This window comes from Onychomys torridus, chromosome 7 (genome assembly GCF_903995425.1).
Source record: "Onychomys torridus chromosome 7, mOncTor1.1, whole genome shotgun sequence".
NCBI classification, from domain to species: Eukaryota; Metazoa; Chordata; class Mammalia; order Rodentia; family Cricetidae; genus Onychomys; species Onychomys torridus.
The window spans coordinates 52790679-52810373 of NC_050449.1; the positions used below are offsets into that span (position 1 = coordinate 52790679).

General features: G+C 38.4%; 1 protein-coding gene across 1 annotated transcript in view; it reads right to left on the reverse strand.

Moving 5' to 3' along the window:
- Positions 1 to 7367: 7367 nt before the first annotated feature.
- The window catches only part of Arih1 (ariadne RBR E3 ubiquitin protein ligase 1), a 101461-nt gene continuing 89133 nt past the window's right edge, over positions 7368 to 19695 (reverse strand). The window contains exons 11-14 of the mRNA XM_036192708.1: positions 19229 to 19286; positions 13385 to 13645; positions 12133 to 12245; positions 7368 to 10700 (exon numbers count right to left, since the gene is read on the reverse strand). Of these exons, the coding sequence (XP_036048601.1) occupies positions 10616 to 10700; positions 12133 to 12245; positions 13385 to 13645; positions 19229 to 19286 (517 nt within the window). The 3' untranslated portion in view covers positions 7368 to 10615. The remainder of the gene's footprint in view (positions 10701 to 12132; positions 12246 to 13384; positions 13646 to 19228; positions 19287 to 19695) is intronic.

Here is a 19695-nt window from a genome sequence, read left to right on the forward strand (position 1 = left end):
TCCTAAACCTTTCCCCTTCCATTTTTTAAACATTACATTTAACTTATTGGAGGAAGCTGGTACCATGGTGTGTGTGTATGGATGAGAGAGGACAACTTGCAGAAATTGGTTCTTTCCTACCATGTGGGTCTTGGGGATGGAACTCAGGCCATCAGATTCAGCAGCAAGCATGTTTACCTGCTGAGCCATCTTCCCACCCTCCCCTCCCCCGACTTTTAAATAGATAAGTTTATACTTGCCTGCAGATAGGCAGGTAGCAGGCTGGATAGTAACTAGAGTATGGCCTGCAGCCTAGCCTTTTAAAAAGTAGCTCAAGGGTTTAATGTACAATGTCCTTGAACTGAATTTAGCCCACTGTATAGTATGTTAACTCTTCACACTGAGAAACTCTTATGACACTTCGAATAGAATCAGAAAAGGCATCTGATAAAATTTAGCAATGCTTCCTATTAAAAATGCTTGGTAAAATAGGAATAGAAATGAACTCCCACAGGTTTGTAACATGCATATATTAAAAAAAAACCTTACCACTACACATCACACTTAATTAAAAAAACATAACATCTTTACTTTCAAATGCTGAGAACAGAACCAGAATGTCACTGTTACATTTTTCTTTTTTTTTTAATTTTTATTTATTTATATTTTATATATGAGTGCTCTGCATGTATACCTGCACACCAGAAGAGGGCATCAGATCTTATTATAGATGGTCATGAACCACAATGTGGTTGCTGGGAATTGAACTCAGGACCTCTAGAAGAGCAGCCAGTGCTCTTAACCCCTGAGCCATCTCTTCAGCCCTTGTTACATTTTTCTAGCACTATACTAGATGGCACCAGGATGGAAGGGCAAGACAAAATGCTAAGCATACAATACCAAAGGGAGCCATGGAGGTTGCCTAGCAGCTTTAGCTGCTAGCTGCACAACCTGACCACCTGAGTTCAAATCCCATGTAAAAAGTTAGAGGTGTAGGGCTATCCTGCATGGAGTAAGCCAGGCAGCATCAGAAACATTAGAGACCACCTCAGTAAGATGGAAGACAAGAACATTGTTCTCTGACCTCCACACACACAAAATAAAAATGGGGAAAAAAAGTAAAAACATCATTTGTAGAAATGATTTTGCATATATGGAACCCACAGAGCTATTTCTAGAATAGGTTTATTGAGTGGGCTTCAAGATCAATATGTAAGATCAACTTTATTTCTTTATAACAGCAAAAATAGAAATGACATTTTAAAATATTTTAAAAAAAATATCAGCCTGACATGGTCACTCACATGGATAACAACAGTACTCAAGGGGTTGAGGCAGAAAAATCTGAGTTCAAGGACAGCTTGCGCTACAAGCAAGAGCCCATCTAACAAAACAACACACACACACACACACACACACACACACACACACACACACACACACAAATACCCAAGGGTAAAAGCTAAGGGAAACTACAAAGCACTACTAGGAAAAAAATTAAGAAACTCTAAATAGCAAAGCATGGGGGCACATGCCTGCAACCCCAGTACTTGAGGTAAAATCATTCCTAGTTATATATAGGAAGTTCAAGGTTTCTTGAGACCCTACCTCAAAACACAAGCAAAAAAAAAGTAAACAAAAAACCATAAATGGCAAAGTATGTACCATATTTATGGACAGAGATTAACTCATCCCTAATAAAATATTAACCCTTCTTAAACTGATCTTATTTCAATGCAACCCATCAAGATTTTCAACCTAAGTGCCAACCTAGAGCTAATGGGGAGGGGGATAGAAAATCCTTAAATAAGCTGCTGGAACTGAATATCCATCTTGAAACAAAATGTGATTCTGTTAACAGAAATCAACTTTGAAATATTATGTCACCTAAATGTAAAATGCCATAAAAGTTTAAACAATTAACTTGAGATGGATTGCAGTTAAATTTCTAGCAGAAAACATACTGCTTATGACACTGAACTTATAAAATCATAAAACAGAATGTATATAAGTCAAAATACAAAATTACAAGCTGAACACCAATAGCACAGACGCTGCAGTCCTAGAAATATTAGGGGCTGAGGCAGGAGGATCATTTGAGCCCAGGAATTTAAAGCCAGCCTGCGCAAAATAACAAGACCCTGTGTCAAAATAAAATGAAAGAAAAAATAGGCCTAGCATACACAAGGCCAGGTTTAACTGCAAGGAATGCAAAATGACTGTCACAACTTCCATTGCTAAGTATTTCATACATGCTAAGCAAGCACTTAACCAAGCTACATCCCAACTTTGAAAACAGACTATGTATATACCACCAAAGGAAAATAACGTAAGTTAAAATCACAGTTATTTCCTACCTGCTAAGATTGCTAGTATAAAAAGTAAATGCTGATAGAGCTAGATGTGGTGGTACATGTCTATAATCGTAATGTTCAGGAGGTGGAGGCAGGAGCTTCTTAAATTCAAGTTCAGCCTGAGCTACACAAAGTCCTGTCTCAAAAACCAACCACTGACAACAGGAAATGTTTGGATATGGAGAAACTAGAGATTGCATATATCATTCATAAGCAGACAAGATGATACACCCTTTGTATAGGACAGTTTATGACCTTAGCATAAGGTAACCATGTGACCCAGAAAATTTGACTATTAGGTATTTAACCAGGAGAAAACATGTATCTAAAAACAGAATGGGCTGGAGTGATGGCTGGTTAAGAGCACTGGCAGCTCTTGCAAGAGGACTGGTATCCACATGGTGGCTCACAATCATCTAACTCCAGTTCTAGGGGATACAGTGCCTTCCAAAGACACAGACCTATATTCAGGCAAAATAGCCATACACAATTTAAAAAAAAAAAAACCAAAACTCGTATTGCCCCAAATAGAAAACAAAGAGTTATTGGTAGGAAACTGGATAAACTGGTATTATGTATAGGATGCTCTACTTTTCAGCCTACAGAATGATCTAACATATAATATGGAGAATCTTTAAGGCATTATAAATTAGCTACCCAAGAGTACATATGACCCATTTACTAGAAGTTCAAAAGTGAGCACACTGACCTTGAGTGATTGAAAGCCAGCAAGTAAGCACTGGAAAGGGGCCTCAAAGATGGCGTTAAAGAGAGCTTAATAGTATTCTCCATTATTTTTGGGTTATTACACTGGTGTACATAGTTCTTAAAATATCCAACTAAATGTAAGATGTGTACATTATGACCAATTAAACACACGATGAATATGGAATTCCTATTCCAGGAGCATGTTTCCAAATCTGTTTTCTCCAGTATGATTTGTGGGCTCTTGTCTGCTCAGGGCAATGCCCTAGATTATGGAATTAATCTTAGAGAAATACACTCACATATCCTTTAAACATTTGCAATCTGTGAAGCAATTTCATGGAACCAGCTATCTGATTACATGAATTAGTGTGCCAACATTTGATCACAGTAAGGCATTTAGTTTACTCATTTAATTTTTACAGTATGTCATGGAGATCTTTTAAAATACATATTTTGTTGACTTTATTGCAAGCTTGTCAAAATAATAAAAACAAATTTTGGGAGAGAAAAGGCATAGAGAACACTATCACCAACCTTCTCAAGGCATAGTCTCTGGTGTTTACTGTCATGACCTTTACACTATTCCAAGTCATTCCCTAGAAAGGGCAGAGTGGCACACACCTAAAATCCCAGCACCAAGAGGGTTGCAACTGAAAGGCCAGTATGGACCTTTATATAATTTTAGCAAGATCCTGTCTCATACTGAGTAAAAATTTGAAAGTACATCTTTTCCAAATCAAGTGAATACTCAGGTCATATTTTCCTATTAGAAAATTCTAGCATTTGTCTTATATAGGTAGAAATGAACCACAAGCCAAGATATTTGATAGGCATTTATTAATAAGCAAACATCTTCTTTCATACCAGGAATACCAGCAATTAAGTTATAAATAACTTAAGAGTGAATGTAGTTAACAACTTTAGAGCATCCCATTAGAATGTCTACTGCCGAAGTAAGCCCACAAAAGGTCATCTATATGTGCAGATCATCATTTTATACTACACTCCAAGGAAATGATACCAACAGAAGCAGCAGAGTTCTCCCTTTAAGAGCAAGCTACAATATTTGTTTTTAGATAGGGTCCCTTCAAGTTTTAGGATATAAATTCCTGAATCCCTGTCTGACCCACCTCTTCCAGAGAGCTGGGTCCCCATGGTGTAAGATTCAAATGGCCATTCCTGTGAAGTCACTAGTAGAGCACTGTTTGATTTTGTATACAGGAATCTTATTGACTTGACTTCTCTAGCAGACCGCAGGTAGCTTGTAAAGTTAATGACCCACTCAACTTTCATATAGGTGTAGTCAGTGAGTAGGGCTTTACAGGTGCTAGTTAAGGCACAAAGTAATCCTCAGGAAACGTTACTTTATTCATATAGAGCCAATTCCATCATGTCAGGGTTGGTCATCTTTGAAGGGTCTGAAAATATAAGGCCCTTCTTCACTCGTTAAAATAGGGTAGCTCCTAAACATGAGGAATTGCTTGGTTTATCTGAGGTCTTCAACAAAAGCAACCTGTTTTGCGTAGAACAATCAAAAGAATTTGCCACTGAGTTCCTAGAATAACTTAGTAATGTTAAAAGTCTTAAGTCCAAGCAGGTACATTGGTAAGACTGAATAGTGTCAAGTGGCCAAATATAGCCCCACCTGGTAACAGGCTAGGTTACAGAACAACCCATTTGCACGAACAGCCTACCTAGATTAACAGCTTCACAGAAATTGACAGACCCCTTTAGTTGACTGTTGGACCTGCAGTGCCCAACACTGTATTAAAGGAACTTAGTTCTACCCCTTGTTAATGGGAGTGGGGGTAATTATCCATTTTCATTAAATTTTGTTTTTATCAAATGAGGAAGGTAACTGTGGTGATTTAGATGATAATGGTTCATACAGGCTCATATTTCAATACTTGGTCCCAAGTGGGTGGAACTGTTTGGGAGGGATTAGGAGGTGTGGCGATGAAGGAGGTATGTCACAGGGGTGGGGGCAGACTTCTCGATTTCAAAAATCTCATGCCATCATTCCCAGTGTGTGCTCTCTGCTGCCTACTTGAGGATTAAGATGTGAACTCTCAGCCACCATGACTCTAACCATCTGAAACTGTAAGTGCAATTAAACACTTTTATATGTTGCCTTTGTCATGGTGTTTTATCACAATAGAAAAGTAACTAATCAATACACAAGAGACCTAAGTTAAGTATTTCTTCAAGATTTGTAACTAGGCTTTATTTTACCCATTCTTTGATCCCCACAATATTCCTATTTTTTAAAGAAGCAATATAATAGAATATATGGAATCAGACAAGTATGGACACACTATGAACTAAAAGTTTAACATTTAATGATCTGACAGTATTTCCTTAGAATCCAGCTCTAATGGGAGTAATCTATCCCTACTTACCTAACTTAGTATACATTTGAGTTTGAGGCCCCTGAGTCCCCAGTGGATGCATTGTTGAGAAGCTAAGTACCAAAGTGACTGATTTATAACTTGGCAACTACAGTGAAAACCACTCTAATGGCCCCAATCCATAATAGCTGAAGACAGTTTTCCCCAAAAAAAGCAGTATCACTTCTCCCATTAAATGCTTGAGAAAGATTAGCAGGTGCCTTAAACACACATGCATCTCGTATGTGCTCGCACGCCCCCCCATACACACACCAAGAAAATTTCAGTTTCCTTTATTCGTAGTCAGCATTGACTTCCAATTGAGACTTTCTAGGCATCTAGGTTGGCTAATTCAACTTGAAAATCTAACAGATGCACATTGTTTAAAATAAATACCAACTGCCCCAAGGGAAAAAAAAATAAAACTCCCTATTTTTCATTTCTGAAGGAACCAAGATTTCCCCATTATGCTGTTTTATCTAAAAATAAAACAGAACAAAAAAACCCCACAAAAACAAGACCCTCCCAAGGTGATAGGTATGGTAGTACACACTGTAATCCCAACACCCAGGAGGCAGAGGCAGAAGGAAAGTTTTAAATTGGAGGTCAGCCTGGGCTACAGTGCTGAGATTCTGTGGTAATTAAAAGACACACACACACACACACACACACACACACACACACACACACACACACACACCAAAACAAAAAGACCCCAAACCAAAAACTCCCAGACTCTCCAGTTGCAGAGATAAATGCTGAGCTCAAATGGTTACTTGCTAAGCTGGGCATAGTGGCACATGCCTGTCATTCCAGCACTTCAGAGGCAGAGGCTCAAGATGATTGGCAGTTCAAGGCCATCCTTGGCTACCTAAGTTCTAGACTCAAGACTCACCTGGACAACAAAAGATCCTGTCTTTTAAAACACCAAAAAGAAAAACATTTGCTGCTGCTCTGCATTTTCAGCCATAACGTATAAAGGAGATCTTGTAACAAGTCCCAGAAGGCCATCCAAATCCAAGGTCAACTGCAGATACCCTATGAAGTTACACTAAGCTATTTATTCCCAACTGCTATATGTGGTCTGGGTGACTCTAGGAACTAGGACTTCAATATGAGACACAGGGACTGGCTGCAGTGCAGGTAGGAGAGGGCTCTCTTCCAGTCAAGGCTGGTTTCTAGAAGAAATTAGGACCACAACGGTGAATGACACAATAGCCCTCTAAAAGGAGCATTGCTATCTATCACTGCTGTTAAATTATGGTTTAGAAGCATAGCACTAAAAGCCACTTCTAGTTATGGATTCTACATAATTCTGAGACCAGAATAAGAAAACTGTACAGAGAGAGGTAGCTGGATGTTGCTCTGGTCCTAGATACAATTTTGAAACTTTAGGTAAGTTATTTAATCTTACTGAGTCTTATCTTTCTCTTCTGTGAAATAGCAATCTTTACTCCACTTGTTTTGAAGTGCTTTGAAGATGAAAGTAATAGATTACACTATAGATGGGATAAGACCCAACTGTCCTAAAGTCTAGACTTGGTTAACGTACCATTAACAATATCTACGAGTATCTTCAGCTTTGAGACTGCTTTACAGGGACCATCAGCTTCTACATGAAAGTAAGGTGAAGTACTTTTGAGGCTGAGAATATTTTAAATACCTTATCTTTAAAAAAATTGATATTCCAGGATCTATATGTGTATCACTATTACAACACAAACAATCCAATTCAATGTTTGCTTTCAGAAGTACTTGTGAAAGTTTCATTAGCCAAATTAAATGATGGGGATGGTCTCATTCACAGTTCCCTACCTAGAACCTGAACCAATTCTTGACAGTTTATATTAAATAGGAACAGTGAATAAGGCACATTATACAGGTGGCTGTTATCCACCTACGTCATCTGTTTTCAGCTATAAAAATAAACATAAGTAACTAATGGAATAACAAAATAAACGTTTATTTTATTAGAATTAGGAATGTTCTTTCCCTCTGGGCAACCTGAACAGTCCAGTTACAATGAAAATCTAAGAACAGTTATTTCCACAGCACAAGGTGCTCTATGCACAAAATTACAGGGTTAGGAGCATTTAATCAATTTCTCGATCTGATTGTCTCACCAACCCACCCCATCCCATCCCCCAAGTGCTCTATATCGGGATATGTGGCTAAAATAATGTTACATTAAGTCCTTTTTCTCTTGTTCTAAGGTTCAACTCCTAATCACAGGTGACCCACACATTACACTGCAGATTCAACCATTTCAAACCAAGTCAGTCAGTCTTGGATCTACTGGTGTGTATGTATACACGTGTGTCTTTAATATATTTATTTAAACACACATAAAACATGTACAATCTGAGTTGCAGCAAATTACAAAGAATTTAGAGTCTGGTGATGTTATATGCTACTCCATTTACCACAATAGTATGTCTCCTGAGCTTTGGATCAAAATCTTATTGTAAATCATTAAAAGTTCACCTGCTGCTCAATGAATTGCTCAAATGAAGCATGTGCCTACAATGTAACTGACCTCAAAAACACAAGGAGATCCTGGTGCTTATTTTAAGTAGAGCCCTCTGAGAGACAGGTAGGTCAAATAGGAAAGCTGTCAAACAATATGGCTTGCCTACCCCAGCTGGGGGCACTGAAGCTACTAACAAAAGCAGTTAAATTCGGGAAACTCTGTTAGATGTGGAGACAGGTGTTAAAAGCTTGGATGTAGCAGAAAGGCCAATTCACCTTGATCCACACAAATTATGAGTGCAGTACCCTCAAGTCTCATGTGAGCACTGGAACTAGAAAGTAGTGTCACCAACTGCACTATCCCTCCATGGGTGGGGACTGGGACTATAAGGTGCATACACTCTTTTGGATGCTTGTTGCAAGGGCAGGGCGTGAAGAGGTCTTCTGAGACTCAGACCTAGATACTGCGGAGTTAACTGTTTTTAAACACCACATACACAAAGCATTCTAAGGGACCACATATCTAAGTGTCAATTCTGGTTGCTTTTCAAAGTCATCAGGAAAAGGAACTTACTTTGAGCTTTCTTTGAAATCTCGTTGGTTTTGATAAATGTTGCTTTTTTTTTTCTTTAAAGACTGATGCAATTATTTAAAATAAAGTCAAATGGATAATGGGGGAAAGACAGGGCCAAGAGAGAATGGAAAAGCAGACACGAGTTCAGATTTGCACCTGAGGTGACAAGGGAAGGGAAGAAAAAGACAGAAGTAAAGTTGATCCTAGAGCAACAAGTGGTTTAAGGAAGCAGCATGACATACTCAGCAGACAGTCACTGATTTGTGATGACGGGAAAAGAACAGTCGCAAGTACATCTCATGTAACCACCTTTCTAAAAGGAAACGGAGGGTGATTCAGCAAAGCCTAACTTAGGCAAAAAGCCAGAGGAAAGTGAACCTACTTCCCAATGGAGTAATAAGATGTACAATGCAAGAACAGACACAGCTGCCTCACAATGGTAAACACTCCCTAGGCACGAGACAGTTAAAGGAAGACGAAGAGGTCCTCAGCCAAAACTGGCATTTAATAGTTATACCTCTTGATCTAGTTGCCTAGTTCACTCTGCACTCTAATATAAAACTGACAGTCTTAGGGATGCTGACCTGTTGAAATACCACAGGCAGAATGGCCTAAACAGGTATATAGTTAATAAAACCACCACCATCCTTTACTTTTAACATAGCTTTTAGTAGAAATTTCATAAAAATGGACATCACAGCTAAAATGCATTATTAATTCTCCTATATGCTGACAATAGAAAAGAAGCAAACTCAGTGATTCCTACTCAAATGCACTGGATGGGAGTATCAATGTTCTAGTGGTGTTTGCCTTCAAACTGAACCCACCGCAACACACACAAGCAATTTCAATATCCACCATTTAAAATTCACAATCTCGGACTAAGTGAATGGCTATTTATTTATACTTAAAGTGAAAACATTTTATTCAACACCCTAACATAAAGAAGGGATGAAAAGAGCCATAACTAAAATTTTAAAAGGCTCAAAGCAGCAATTCAGGAAAAATAAAACAGGAAAAGAAAATCTGAAATGCTTCCTCCAGACGTGATGGGGAGGCCTAGGAAGCCTACAGCCATGTGCACACCATGTGTACATGGGCTGGGACAGGGGCATCAAGGCCACGCAGGAAAAAGGAAGTTGGGACAGGATCATTCATGAACTGAAGCCACAACCCCCTTGTAGTCTTTCACAGGCCAGAGCATTTGCTCAGGACTTGATTCCCTTGTTCTACATCTAGAAGCTGGGAATGCAAGGCAAGAGGCCCATGGCCAGTAAAAGACAGAACCAAACCAGAAAGGGCAAACTGACCTCAGGAAAGGCAAACTGAAGCACTCTAGTTAGGTCTTGCAGAGGTGCTTAACATACACACCTTTATCCCAACCCCAACCCTGGAAAGATAAAGCCAACTGAAAGAAAATGCACAGCAAATAGACATAATCTTGAAGCTTTTTAAAGAATAAATATTTTTGTAATTAAACATTATGCAAACACGTGCCACGCTTGCTTTATCCATGCATATGCGCTATATACAATTTTGAAAAATACTGTGTTGTCCTCTTGTTTTAAAAGTCATATACAAAGTTTTTGTGTTTTTTGTTTAATCCTCTTGCTGCCTACCCGTTCCCCCTCCTGCGAATTTCCTTTACAAGTAGCTAATAATCATTATTCACTCATGACCATAGGGTATGAGAGAAAGTGACTCCAACTGTGTGTGGGGTGTGTATGTGCAGGGGAAGAAGGGGAAGAGGTCCTTTACCAAAGTACAACAAAATGGCTGGTTTGGACATGAAAAGCAGAGTAAAGGAGCTATTTGAAATTTTAACTGTACTACATTTGGGGGGAAAAGAAAAAGGAAGTCAGCTTTGACAATGAAGCTACGTTACAAGTTAAAGTTGGAGGGCTTTTTGTGTGTCTGTCACACTTTGTTGGCGGCCTAGAATACTGTTGTACAATGGTTTATCTACCTTTTTTATTACAATATAATTTACTTAAACTTTCCGTTAACAAAACAGAATTCTGGTACTACAGACCAGCGGTGTCAGAATAGGCTTAGTGCCTCCTTGTTTGTGTTTGTGTTTGTGTTAATTGCATGAGCACTCTAGATGGTAAAGTTTTCAGAGTTCATTTTATGCAGGGCCATTCTCAGTCCTCAATGTACTCCCACAGATCTTTTTCATAGCCTTCATGCACATGCTGTAACAAAACCCTCCGTCGACTCTCACAGTATCTGCAATCAAAGAGAAAAACAAAAACAACCTGTCATCAGCCTCTGACAATGAAAAAAAGAGGCATTTACCATTTCTAAAAAGGACTACTCTATAGTTTGCCCAGATTTTTAAAAAACATCCGCTATTACTATGACCATTTTCAGATTGTGTACAGACACATCAAACCACTTCTATCTGTTCTAAGGACTGTTTTTTGCTTTCTTTCAATGTTGGAAATCAAACCCAGGATGCTGTGCATGCTAGACAAATACTCTACCACTGATCTAGCCTTTCAGCTTAGGATTTCCAGTGCCAGAAATTAATTTTAGAGTCCTCATGTTTTAGAAATTGTGATGGGCCCTAGAAACAATGATTCAAACCCACAGTTGCATAAATTATAAAGGGTTAATTTTGGCTGGGCTGTGGTATCACATGTCTATAATCCTAGCGCCCAAGAGTCAGAGCCAGGCGGACCTCTGTGGGTTCAGGGCCAGCTTGGTCTACAAAGTAAGTTCCAGAATACTCAGGGCTATTACACAGAGAAACCCTGTCTGAAAAAACAAAAAAACCAAACAAACAAAAAGTTAATTTCATGGGCTATCTACTCTCATCTATATAGGTTAACTGGAAAAACACTATAAACACAAAGCGAACATTGGAGTTATCATAAGGAAGTGAAGATACTGGGACTAAATTTCCAGGCCTTCCAACTTCCCAGTTCCTTTCCTTACTACTATTAAAAAGATACCAGAATTCTCAGCTAAAAAAGTGGAATAATAATAATAATAATAATAATAATAAAAAGATACTAGGAGATGGAGAGATGGCTCAGTGGTAAAGAGCATTTCCTGTTTTTCCAGAGGATCTACGTTCAGTTCCCAGAACCCACATCTGGTGGCTCAGAACAACTGCCTGTAACTCTAGCTTCAGGTAATATGACACCCTCTTCTGGTCTCTTTGGATATCCACACACATGTACATACTTACACAAAAATATACATAAATTTAAAAGAATCATTTGTAAAAAGAGATAACAGCATATGAGAAAAACACATTGGGAAAAAGTTTTATGTTGAGGAACCATCCAATCTTGAACTGCTATTTACCCGAGCTAAAATTCTCCCAAGATATAAAAGCTAACAAAAAACTCTGAAAAGAATGCATAATTCACTTGCAAAGAACCATGACCCACAAAGAGTCCCTGGATAAAACCGATATCACCTCATGTTAATATTAGCTACCTATTCCTTTTAAAGTCTGTCTTTCTATGGTGTAGGGATTTTAACTGAAATAGAATCAGCCATTAGAATACATGGCTAGAATCTTCCTCTACACTCCATCAGCACGTATGCTATCTGCAATTTTTGGCCCAAAAGACAGAGGGCATCTGGAAATATAGAAGTACAGTCAAGCATACAGAACCTCACCACTGGCAGAAAATTTTATCCTTACCTGTACTTATCTTGGACCTTCTGCTTTATATCCTGCAGAGAGTCTTGGGAAATATCTCGTTCGAGGTAGCCCGAAAGCACCTCTGTGGCATTTTCTAGATCTGCTTGATTATTCTGAAAGAAAAAGAATATAAATTCTGGCTTCAGAATCAAGCTAAAATATAACCCACTTTAGCCAGCTTGCTGACTGTACACGTACTTTCAACATGACAGTCATTCTGACAAGTGACTTAACTGGTAAAGCTCTTTGGGGGCTTTCACCTGTAATAACCATTTTTTTCTATCCCAGAACAATTTAAAAATGTTAGAAAAGATAAAGACTTACCTACTTACCTCTGGAAGAGTATTGAGAACAATGTGAGAGCAACTCTTTTTGAAAACTAAAAATTAAAACTTTCAATATTTCACATCATATGCAAAATCAGTATCCTATGCATCAATTTATGTTGCTGCCCTTTTTTGGAGTGAGTGGATATAGGGTTTGACTATGTAATTATGGCTGGACTAGAACCAGGCTAGCTTTCAACTCAGAGAGAGGTGCCTCCCTCTGCTTCTTGAATGTTGGGATTATAGGCGTGAGCCTTCAAGCCTTGCTACTCTCTATTTTAGATGAGAGTGGAGTACTACCATTCTGGGTATTATGAGGCTTAAGCGACACAATTCATATAAATTGCTTACTCAGCACCTGGCACATCTAAGCTCTCAATAAGCACAAAACTAGCCTTGATTATTAGAAATTAACATGGTAGTTAGCGTTAGTGTTGACACGATGGCTAAAATAGTGGGCTTTTAGCAGTAAAGGTTTTTCAATAACATTGTAAAATTGATGCACAAGCTGGGTGGCCAAGCCTTTAATCCCTGTACTCAGGAGGTAGGGAGATCTCTGTGAGTATGAGAACAGCCTGTTCTACATAGCTAAACCCTCCTGTCTCACAAATAGAAGACAAAACAAAAACTCCAGAAAAGAAAAAAGGGAAAACCACCAGGGGAGAAGGCAGAGATAAGTCAGCGCTAAGCCAGGATAGAAGTGAAAATTCAAACTGAGGGCTATAGACTATGGAGCCAGCACAGTGAACTAGCTGGATAAACCACATAAATTTCTATGCCATTTAGTTTAACAAAGAAGTTTCTCATATCTTTCTAATAAGGACTATTTTTTTAACCTACATTTTTTTTTAAAAAAAAATAGAAAGGGTTTAACTCTGTCCTATGAAACAAGGTAGCCTTCCTCCCCGTCCAGAAACTAGTCCTACCTCAAAGATAATGGACTGGTTATTCTTTTTGAGGTAGAAGGCGAAGACATAAGTGTACATGAGTGTGGCACGACACTGGCAGAGGACGTCAACGGCTTTCTTCAGGAACTGCACCTCGATCCAGGACATGTTGTGCTGCTGCATCTCCTCCATCTTCTGCTTCACCTGAGCATACAGCTTATGTTCAAAGCGCAGACTCTGCATGTGGTTCATATAGCGATTACAGTAGAACAGGTACCTCTGCAGGGCTGCCCTAGACCGCTGACCCATGAGAAAAAGAAAGGTCTTGTAATTATGACGTACACATCCTACACAAAAGCTACAGTGTAATTAATAGCATCTCACGCACTACAACAGCTCATCACCTGAAAGCGTAAAGATAACCAAGAGTTGGCAGTGGAGTGAAGGGAACTGTATGAATGTAAATTAGTAGAAGGCCCTCAAAAAAAGTAAAATATACTAAGCCTGTATAGAAATATATATACTATAAATCTTGACTTCTATGAAGAATCTAAAACTACTGAACTCAGAAGTACAAAGTAAAATGAGGATACTGGGGAGAGACCCTGTCAATAATGCACTGTGTATTCAAAAGTAACCCAGTAAATGTCAAATGTCTAACCATAGAAAATGATAGGTACCCAAGGTGACAAAAATAATTATCTATATTTAAATATCCATCAACATTATACACATATTAAAACATTGTATCCGTGAGTATATTCGATTTTTTGACTAAAACTGTTAATTAAAATTTCATATATTTGCTGATAAGCAGTAATTTAGAATTAATCTTAATTTAAAATAAAAAATAAAGCCATATATAGTTACCTTTGGTATTTAACACTGTTCTGAATGCCTTCCTGTAGTTTCCATACAGCAGCCATGAGGCACATATTTGTCTATTTTAATTCAACATTAAAATATCTATTCTAAGCCAGGTGGTGGCAGCACACGCCTTTAATCCCAGCACTCGGGAGGCAGAGGCAGGTGGATCTCTGTGAGTTCAAGGCCAGCCTGGTCTACAGAGCTAGTCTAGGACAGGCTCCAAAGCTACACAGAGAAACCCTGTCTCAAACCCCCCCCCCCCCAAAAAGGAAAACAAAACTGTTCTACAATTAATGGCCAACAAATTAATGTTGATAAAGAATATTTTTAGCATTACAAAAAGAGTTCTCTTGGATAGCACTCTACAGCAGATGCAATGAGACAGAAAACAAGAAATAGCTGTGTATGTTGCTGGTGGCTGAACCCTGAGATTTGTGCAAGCTAAGCAAATTTACTGACAACCCAGCCCTTGAAAACAAGTATTTTTAAGTAGAAAACTACCCTCAGGCAAAAAGACATCATATAGCTCCTAAGACAATGTAACTCAAGTAGGCAGTAGGCAGTACAATCAACTAAGTGGGTTTTTTAAAATATATTTTTTAATCACTTTATGTGTATGTCTATGAATCACTTGTGTGCCTGGTGCCCAAAGCAGCCAGAATAGGGCATCAGATTCCTGAGAATTGAAGAGTTACAGGAAGTTGTGAGCCACCATGTAGGTGCTGGAAACTAAAACCTGGATTTTCTGGAAGAATAGCCAGAGAGTTCTTAACCACTGAGCCATCTCTCCAGCCCTCAACTAAATGTTCAATGTTCTTACTTGCCGAGTCTGAATTTGTTTATAGATGTACTAAGAAGGTAGACTGGTCTACACAGAGTTCCAGGGAGAGCTATACAGTGAGTAAAGCCTCAAATGAGGATTAGTCAAGTATAGCTACCAACTATTTTGTTCTAAGTAAAGTTATTTGGAACACAGTCAAATTCATCTATTAAAGCCTATGGTTTCCTTAGCAGTAAGGAAAGAAACAGTTGAGTAATCACAGTGGAGATCACCCAGTCTGCAAGTATTATCTGATTCACACCCCAGTGCTGGGAATCAAAGCCTTGCCAAAATTGGGCAAACTCTACCCCTGAGATTCAACCCTCCCAACCTTATTTTCCCCCTTTGTACATCATCCTCCACTTTTTGCGTGTGCGTGTACATGTGCACACTCATATGCCAGCAGGAGGTCAGAGTTAACTTTCAGGAATCAGTTCTCTCTTTCCACACTGTGGATTCAAGGGATCAAATGCAAGTTTATCAAATTTGTATAGCGAACATTTTTACTTACTAAGCAATCTCAATGGGCTTATCTTCCCCAACCACTACAGGTGTATGTGTGTATAGAATGTATGAGTGTCTAGAAGATAAAGTTCACATAGTGTGTCTTTCTGGATCACTATTTATTGAGGCATGGACTCTCACTGAACACAGATCTTGTTGATTCTGGCTAATGTAGCTGGGCAGCTAGCCACAAGAGTCCTGTTTCTGCCTCAATGCTGGGCACACAGGTAATTGCCACGTGGATGCTGTAGATCTGAATTTGGGGCCATGCTTTTTTAAAGTAATGTTTTGAACATGGAGTCATCTCCCTATACACACAACCTCCCCCAATACACACAACCACATACCCCTTTTAAACAAGAGTGTCACTAAATTGCTCAGGGTGGCTTTTAACTTCTCTCTATAGCTCAGGCAGACCTTGAATTCATAATGTTCCTCATTCACCCTGCAAGCAGCTGTGGTAACACACCTGTGCCATCAGGCATGGTTTTATTTAACTCTTCACAGAGAAGGATTACTGACTTCCAAAGACAGAAGAAAATTCAAAATTTTTGCCACTGTCAGCACAACAGAGCTTGAACTTTTCTACAACACAAAGCACTCAAAGTACCAGCAATCATCTTTCTGGACTGTATACCAACTTTCTAATACTTCTGAAGACTAATAATAACCCAAGAGACATCAGATCAGCACGTTAAGAGTGGAGAGCATAAAGAATAATCAAAAGGTTAAAAATAAGCATGTAATAATATATAGCTGTCAAATAAATAATAACAGTGATATGAATTCTTTCCCTATGCCCCAACAGTATGTAAGATTTTAGAATGGTCTAATTTGTGAAGTACAAGCTATAGACCCTTACTTTAAAAAACTTAGGGGCCCACTCCAGAAACAGATCATGTATTTTGATGGTACTACGGGCTGAATGTGGTTTGTCTCAGGCGAATTCATATTGAGACTTAATTTTCTGTATGATGTTACTGAATGGTGGGGTCTTCAGAACAAAAGATCAGTGCTAAATATGATCTCCAGATCTAATCGGTCTACTATTCATTCAGAATTCTCAGTAACTAGGAAAATACAGTACCACCCATGAGGAAAAAACATTTCTTTGTATTCAAAGGAATTATCAAAACTATATAGGAAAAATGTACAGCACTGTTCTTCAAAAGGATTTTAAACAATCATGATTTCTAATAAGTCATAAAAATAAGCTAAGGTTTAAAACAAATAAACAAAAGCACAACAGTAGAATTAAGTCCAAACAGGAAGCTAGAGAAAGCATGACTGCCACTAATAATTTATAAATCAGAATTATACAAAGTGACTGTACTGCCTAATTTTAAGTCAAGCTAGAGTCATTGAGAGGAGGTAGCCTCAACTGAGAAAATGCCTCTATAATATTGGGTATAGGAAAGCCTATAGGGGTTTTCTTAATTAGTGATCAAAGGGGGAGGGCACAGCCCACTGTGGGTGGTGCCATTCCTGGGCTGGTGGTTCTGAGTTCTATAAGAAAACTGTCTGAGCAAGCGATGAGGAACAAGCCAGTAAGTAGCATCCCTCCATGGCCTCTACATCAGCTCCTGTCTCAGGTTCCTGCCCTGGTTTGAGGTCCTGCTTTTGGTAATGGTGTTTCATCAGCAAGAGTAATCCTAACTAAGACAGTGATCCATCTTATATTAACATCTGAGGACCATTAAATGGGAGTGAAGTAGAGGTACCAAATTATTAGTAGACCACAGAAATATTTTGTTTCTTTGAGTCAGGGTCTTTCTATGCAGTTCTGGCTCTCCCGAACTATCTATCTATCTATTTATTGGTGCCAAATTATTAGTAGACCACAGAAATAGAAATATTTTGTTTCTTTGAGTCAGGGTCTTTCTATGCAGTTCTGGCTCTCCCGAACTATTTACTTACTTACTTACTAGGCAAACACTCTACCACTGAGCTAAGTCCCCAACCCCTCTCCTGATTTAATGTAGACCAGGCTGGCTTTGAACTCACAGAAATTCTCTTGCCTATTTGTGCTAGAATTAAAGGTGTGAGCCACCACGCCTTTTTAAGTAATAAAATGATGATGATGATGATAATGATCACATCAACTCAGCACAGTAGATGTAGCTCAACTGGTAGAATGTTTGCCCTGAAATACAGGAATCCCTGGGTTCTATCCTTTGCACCACATAAACAAGAAACAGTGGTGTATCATTTTACTATCTATAAAATTAAATGAATATAAGTAAGTTTCATTGATTTGTGATTTGATTTGGTTATATAGCTGTATAGAAATAAGATATTTGCAAGTGGATTTACATTCATATATTTAAATAATACTGTAGTGAATATATTTAAATCAGCACTATAATTTGTGAGAATTTTTCTATTCTTTGAAAGGACTGAAATAGTATGCATGTAATTCCAGTACTTTGAACCCAGACCAAGTAAAACATGTCTCGCTGAGCAGTGGTGGCACATCCTTTAATCACAGCACTCAGGAGGCAGAAAAACCCTGTCTTGAAAAACCAAGACTCAGAAAACAAACCACCTAAACTATATCCCCCTAAAGGACCAAAATAGTACAAATATCTGTGAAACATTCATCATTTGTAATTATAAAAAAAAGACAGTACCTTTATTTCTACCAATATGGGAGTATATCGTAATATGTATTGGGGGCATTTTGTTTTTTTAATTAGAAATGATTGAGGTCTGTGTGTGTTGAGTGAGAGGATTCTTGCTGGACTCAAAATTGAGATCCTCCAAAGCCTCCAGATTGTTGGATTACAGGCACACAGCAATATGCCAGGCCTAGAAAATTTAAAGAAATGCCTTTAAGAACAAATAATAACAAACAAGCAATCCATATTTTGGATTGTATCCAGCTTGGAAAACCATTTAGCATTTGTGTCTCTAGGAATTTCAATAAAGAATGACTAAATAAAAACTTAATGTTTTTACAACTACTATAAAGTTACAAGATTAAAGAAAAGTATTATAAACCTAAACCTATTGTCTGGATCCTTTCCTAATAACAGGTCCTTTCTCTATGACAGGAGACTCTTGGGGGGTCTGTTTCAAATCAGCTCACCTATCAGAACTGCATGAACAATGAGGTCAAAACAAAACAGAGTAAAAGTAAGTGACACACTGTGTGTGCTCTACACAGAACAGCAGCAGCTCACCACCAACTGCTGATCTCTTATTCTCCTTTCTGAATGAGAAGAATGCAGGTGAGTGTTGATACCATAAATGCCATATATCCAACATAACTAGCTCAACCAAAAGAAAGGAAACAACAAGACTAACTTTATGGAAGAGGAAGACTGGCATACCCTGTAATCAGACTTGGGAATTCAAGATAAAAAGCAAGAGCTTGTCTCAAAATCAACAAAGAAATAACAAAACAAAAAAGACTGAGCAAAATGCACATGCCTATATCCAGCAGTCAGGAAGAAGCAGAAGGATCATGAGTTTGATGCCAATCTAAGCTACAGTGCAGTTCTCAGAAACCAAAACTATGACTATTCCTAATAAATATCCTAAGAGTCCCTTTAGGATTGTAAGCAGACATCTAGGATTTATTGGAGTGTCTATCTAGAAATAATTCAGAACTGAATGCTTCTACAAAGTTACCCTGAAAAACGTGCCTTGGGCATTCTGAGCCAGTGCTGCCCTGCCATGGCTGCACTCACCTCTTGGGCATCTCTTGCGGCCTTTGCATCATCCTCATTATAGCGGTTACAGTTGTACCTTAAAGAAAATTAAGAGGATTTCAGAAAGCCATCAATCAATTAAAAAAGGAACACAATGTAGCACTTCAACTTGTACTAAGAGACATCTGGAACCAATATTCTACTTTACATACAACAGATAAACTCAGATATCAAAACACACAGGATCCTATTGTTACAATTGTAGAATTACAAGGCTAATAAATAAAGCACACTGGGAGGGTTGAACATAATCCAACACCTAATATTTTGGTTGTCTAAAATACTAGGTCACTTCTCCATGAAGTAATAAGAAATTCCACACCTTCTGGGCAACCCATCCCAAACCAGCTAAGCTACAACCACCAGAAACAACTGCATTATAAAGTTTATGTTTACTACTTGTGGTCTGAACTTCAAACTGTTTCCGAAGAGATCACCTTATCTCC